This window comes from Lacerta agilis, chromosome 1 (assembly GCF_009819535.1).
Source record: "Lacerta agilis isolate rLacAgi1 chromosome 1, rLacAgi1.pri, whole genome shotgun sequence".
Classification (NCBI taxonomy): domain Eukaryota; kingdom Metazoa; phylum Chordata; class Lepidosauria; order Squamata; family Lacertidae; genus Lacerta; species Lacerta agilis.
Genome location: NC_046312.1, coordinates 80068812 through 80074820, shown reverse-complemented (window position 1 = coordinate 80074820; position 6009 = coordinate 80068812). Strand labels below are relative to the sequence as shown.

General features: G+C 44.0%; 1 protein-coding gene across 2 annotated transcripts; it reads left to right on the top strand.

Annotated features, from left to right (window-relative positions):
* Positions 1-535: 535 nt before the first annotated feature.
* Positions 536-5288, top strand: SELENOH (selenoprotein H). 2 transcript variants are annotated; one of them, XM_033158053.1, is made up of 4 exons: positions 536-692; positions 1573-1725; positions 3384-3529; positions 5187-5288. In XM_033158053.1, the coding sequence occupies exons 1-4, from the start codon at positions 628-630 to the stop codon at positions 5282-5284; spliced, it is 462 nt and encodes a 153-aa protein (XP_033013944.1). In that variant the 5' UTR covers positions 536-627; the 3' UTR covers positions 5285-5288. The 2 variants fall into 2 exon arrangements, with proteins under 2 accessions (XP_033013944.1, XP_033013954.1); XM_033158063.1 differs by lacking the exon at positions 536-692 and adding an exon at positions 1027-1047.
* Positions 5289-6009: the final 721 nt, after the last annotated feature.

Here is a 6009-nt window from a genome sequence, read left to right as displayed (position 1 = left end):
GCGTTTTTTATGACACAACTCTAATACTTCCTGCGCCCTGCCACGCTCTTTTTATACCTTCAATTAACATAACGGAATAGATAGAAAAAACCCTTCTATATTTAAAACTCGGGCACAGGGGTCATCCGCATTAAGTGATCTTTGGTAGAAGGACCAACCCAGCAACCCAACATGGTGCAGCGGATGTTTCCACTGCTTCATCGCATGAAAACGAATCTGGTTGCCCACGATAAGTACTAGGCGGGGAATTGCAGCGAAATCCTAAACCAGCGACGCTACCATAAAAGCCAGAATCGGGAGCGAGCCGGAATTGGCCGCTGCAGAACTTCATCGCGATTTGCAGAGGGGCTTGTGTAAGTGGCAGCAACCACCTTGCAAAACCTCTTTGAACAGGGGGCGGGGCGGTTAAAAGTCCTGCGATTGCTATTCTTTCACCATAACAAAATGTTTTGATAGCTAAGGCTGGAATCCTCAAAAGGCGCACCATTCGCTGAACTGGCCAACTAGGAGACTGCTGCTTTGGGACTTTCCCGACTTTAGCGTTAATATTCCCGGGTCTCCCCTCCCATCATCGGCGCACATGGTTGGTGCCGCAGTGTAATTTCCTTTGTCGTCCTCAAGCTGCGCATGGGCTGTATCGCCGTTTGCAAGAAAGGAGAAAGGCCAGGTGAGATCGTTCGCTTGTGCAACGGGTTGGAGTCACTATTCAGATTTTTTGCAATCCGGCTTTCTTATCACTTTTGTTTCGGGTCTCTCCAACGATGGGATACGCTTCGTGCTGTTTTCTTTCTGTCCTTCTTCGTAGGCGCTTCTCTCCAATGGTAATTGGCTGTTACTCTGTGCTGGCTTCATCCTGCCTGCCGCTCTGGTTAACTGCTATTGCTTTTTCCTCTAGTTGGTTTTTTTTGGCGCCCTTGGTTTTTTTTTTTGGGGGGGGGGGGTTATTTCTGCCGTTATCTTCGCTTCTTCGGGATAACTAGCTCTCCTAATTCTTTCAAATTTCAATATTTAATATGCCGCCCGCCCATTAACAGAAAAGTTCTCTGGGCGGTTTGCAAGTAAAGGCTACTTTTCACGTTCTCTCCACCCCGCCCTGATTAATTAATTTAAAAGGTTTTTAAGAATATTGGTTTACAGGCTCGCATTCTCTTTGCTTGAAAGTGAGTGCACGTGAATCAACCTCCGTACATTTTCCTGTTTTGCAAGAGGTTTGATAACCCAATTTCTAAATGCTTAGCACTTTAGCCTTTCTAGTGTCCTCCTTATGGCTTTAGGGTACAGTACTTTTCTTTTTGAGGATAGATACTGTAGTGTTATTTTTAGAAAGGGACAGGCTCTGTTTGCTTGCTTCCTTGCAGTATTTTGCGTGCAGAAGATCTATCCTGTCCCTTGGACAATACTGAGCTAGATGCATCATGATCTGATTTGGTATAAGGCAGCAAAAGCAAACCTAAGGAGCTGTATCTTCTTGGCTGTTCCTCTTAGGAAGGCCGGCCACGTGCATTGAGATGTGCAGCCCAGTGGGGTGAGTGGGGCATTCTTTTTCCTACCCTCCTGTGTTTGCTTTTGTAGTAGAATGGCCCCCAAAGGGAGGAAGAGGAAGGCAGAGGCACCTCGGGCCAAGACTGCAACATCTGAAGGAGTGGAGATGAATGTTGCTGAGGAATCGCCCAAGAAACCGAAGAAGGATAAAGAATTGGGCTTTCGTGTGATCATTGAGCATTGGTGAGTACCTGCCTGTTACTTGCATTGTATGACTAAGGATGGTACCCCCATGGGTTGTTTCATGCATTTTGCTTTCTAGAAGGGATTCCTGAGTAGAGCTGGCTGCTGTCTGACAGAAGAAATCTTGGGGTTGCACCCAGCACAATCCTAAAGTGAGCCAGTGTTGAATTTGCTCTGATAGTGGGTCCTTTTGCACAAGAAGTACCATAAGTGGACGACTTGCATCTGCAGATACAATTCCTAAGGACAGAAATAGAAATGGTAGTTTTGTGACATTTCGTTCATGTGAGGCAGTTCCACCAGCAGTCTGTTGCCCAGCATTGAAAGAGATAAAACTGCTGATGCAAAGATCCTTCTGCTAGCACACTGGATGCGACCCTTAAGTCCATTAATTATTTTAGTTTTAATTGATTAAATCTACATACATTTGCATATGAGTGGAGAAATGGTTCCAAAAGAAACAGCACACCTTTTTTGCTTTTGTTTTAAATAACGTGTGTGTAGAAGTATTATTTCCTCCTTTTTCTTCATCTGGGAGGGAATCCCTCTCTTTAGGTGTTGTTTGCAATCTGTGGCTGATTACAAGTGATTATTATATCACCCTTGAATCCAATTCCCTGGATGGTTTAAAAAAAGAGTAAAACCATTCAAATGTTCATACAAAAATAAACACCCTAAAATTATAAATGTGGTATGACTAAAATTGCATCTACAGAGATTTAGAAAATCCAAGTGACAATATAGTAGGCACCAAGCAAACTGGTATCAGAACTAGTATTAAAAGTTTAATTGGTCAGCAGATTTATTTATTTTTTTTATCAGAATTTATTAGCTTTTTCACACACACAAAAAAAAACAAAAAAAAAAAAACACATACCCGACCCCACACCTACAAATATAAAAACAAATACAAATACATAAAATGTCAGGATTTTCCTTCTTAGCAGTATACCTTACAAAAAAAAAAAAAAATTCTAGTTTCAAATCTTGACGCTTGACTTCCCCCGCCTTTTCACCTTCGGTTTTAAATCAATATACTTAATTCCTTAACCATTTCACTCTATAAAAATTTAGTTTTACTCAAAAATAACACAAATATCTTGATCTTACTATTATAACTTAAATCATAATCAAATATTCTTATAACTAAACTTATTTCTTCTATCCTTTAACATGCTGCTTTTAACTTAAAATTCAATATCTCCTTTCTTACTTAAAATAAACTTAAAATTAACAGACTTCGCACACCGATTTCGGATACCATGACAGACCATTTAAATTATGGATTTAATACTTCAACCCACTCCCCTTCTGTCCATCGCCTTTTCCTGTCTAATTGGTCAGCAGATTTAATCACAGTTGGGGTTTTTTTTTTTAAAAAAAATCAAATTTATAATTGGTTATTTTTTAACTGAGTAACGCCACAGCTCTAGTAAGAACACGTTTTTTGAACAGGAAATCTCATCCCTAAATACTGCATCTCTCCTATGAAGTAGAAAACAGAATGGGAAGTTTGGGCTGAATTCTCTGAACACTGGTGGGGTTGTGCTTTCTTCCAGGTAGTCAAACCATTCATTGCTTTGGGCCTGTATGGGTTCAACAGAGACTTTCAAATCATAGTTCGCGTGGTTCTCTTAAATCTTTTCTTCATTCCACAGTAAAAGCTGACGAGTCTATGGGCGCAGTGCCAATGCAGTCAGCGAGGCACTGCACCAGACCTTTCCTGACATCGTGGTGATGGTGAACCCTGAGAAACCGCGCAGGAATAGCTTTGAGGTTGCTTTGTGGAAAGAAGATGGCACCAGTAAGTGCTTTCAAGAGAGACGGTAGGGACCTTCCTGGAGTTGCCCTATTTGGGGCTAGTGATACTTTGGAGAAATTCCAGGATAGCTTGGTAGAGAAACCTTTGGCAGTGAGTTCTTGGTGTAGTTTTCATCTGCCTAGAATATGTGTGTCCAGTTGTCCACAAATCCACTCACCAAGCCAGAAGGGTGCTCAAGTACAAAAAGCAATTAGGTTGCCTTGTGCTCTTCTCCATAAAGGTAAAGGGACCCCTGACCATCAGGTCCAGTCGTGTCCGACTCTGGCGCGCTGACCTTCTGATCAGCAAGCCCTAGGCTCTGTGGTTTAACCCACAGCGCCACCTGGATCCCGCTCTTCTCCATATCCCACTGCAAATCGAAAAGATTCTATATCTCTCCCTGGTTGTGGTTTGTGCCATAGAATTTGGGGGGGGGGGGTGGCAGCTGTGTAACCACAAATAGTAGCTGGGTAGTAAACCAAGCCAACACTTGTGGTTCCCTGTATGTATGCATCAGAATGTACATAACTAGAAATTGAGGCTGAAACATCAGCAGCTGAACATATTATTGCTGGGATTCCTAGTGTGACATCCGAGGGCACCTCTTAGCACCAACCAAAATCCTCTGTTTCTCCTAATTTTTAGTTAGTTTTAAATTTGCTTGTTTTATGTTAGGATGGGTTGCCTGTTTCGGGAGTGGGGTGAGTTGGTCAGATGTTTTATCTGTAGGCTTTGTCTGCTTCAGAATGTGTCTGATAATGTTGTAACTGTTTGGTGGCAGGATCTAATCATTGCCAGACCCCCCACCCCAGGTGATGGATTCAGTAAATACTCCTCCAACCTTCAACAGTGACACAGTATGGAGAGTGGGTGCTGGCATAAAAAGGAAACCAGATGTGGATAATCCATGCCCACCAGATGTTGCTAGGCTAAAATCTCAAAATCCCAGGCCATGGGCCAGAGTGGCTGAAGTCATCATCTGGAAGGCCACAGTTCCCCATCCCTGACTTACCTACTTCCAGGTCATTCTCTCTAGTGTATCAAAAAGGTGGGCTAGCTGAGGTTTCAACCAGATACCATAGCCATATTCTGAGGTTCCCCTTCCAGTTGTTGTGCTGTCTACCTGCTTATCCCTTACTTCCCTTTGCTGCTACAAGTCCAAGAAGCTAGTTGCTGCTGGAAGACGAGTGGGCAGGCAGTGCGAAGAGACACTGGGAGTTCTCCAGAGGTGGTTTGCACAACTTCCAGCACCATTAGCTGCTTCAGTTATCACCTGGAGCCTTGTTGACAGGGTTTTTCTGAACTGGAGCAGGACACTGGGCTGAATGTTTGGCAAGACCTACATAGCAGCTCTTTGGTGAGCTTTAGCCCAGTCGTCCTGTCTTTAGATTCTGTTTCTCTTTCCACCACTCCGTACACAAGCTCAGCTGTAGAACTGGCTCAACGTGTGAGATCTTAGGTAACTAGAGATGTAACTTGCTCAGCTACTGCTATGTCCAGTTATTGGTGAGGGCAACCAGCAGTTTAATGAATGCACACAACCCTACCTACAAGCCAGCAGAGGGACATGGCCTCTTGGCTGTGTGCTTGCGGCTGACTGGAAGTAACACAATACAAATGCTGCTGGTGAGTTGCCTTCTGTCTTTATTGATTTTTTTAGAGGTGGAGTTATGGAGCGGCCTCAAGAAAGGGCCACCACGGAAGCTCAAGTTTCCCGAACCAAACAAGGTGGTTGAAATGCTGAAGGGCAACCTATAATAAACTCAGCAACTGGGCAGGATTATCAATGGTAGGTCTGTACAATGTAGCAGCTGTATTCTTCGAGATCTGCTGGATGTCAGTGCCTTATTGGGCTGGCCTCACCACCCCCACCCCAATTCCTGTGTAGTTTTCAATTACTGCCTGGCTGGAGTGAGAAATGGGACTAAAAGCTAGTCATTCTTTTGTGGTCTTGTTGTTGTTGATTTTCCCCTGCCCCCCCCCCCCCGGCTGGGTAGAGGATGAATTGGGAAGAAAGGAAAATTAACTGCTCCCATCATTACATTAGGACTGCTCATCCATCCATCAGTCTTGTACATTATCACCTACAGCACAGGTTGGCAGTATGCAGCCGCTGGCCTAATTACATATGGGTGTGGAGGTGGCAGCAAGGGAGAGAAAAAGGGTGTCTCCTCCCTTTCAGCTCTGGGAATCTTGGATCATAGCTGTGCTATCCATTATCTGTGCTGGCATCTCCTGAGAAAGGGAAGGGGGTGAAATCAAGAGCATGTGCCCCCCCCCCCAATACTCAAGGATAGTATATGAATGGTGCATTGCTTTCATTCTACTGAGCAAGATCTGTGGCTAATGGCTGTCTGTCCTTTCATCTAGCACAGCTGATGAACACTTCATCCTGTGTGAGAGGTGGAGCATCCATGATGGGATATGATTAAGTGGGGTAAATAATGAAACTCCAGTCGCATCTCTGAAGCTGCTGCCCCTCC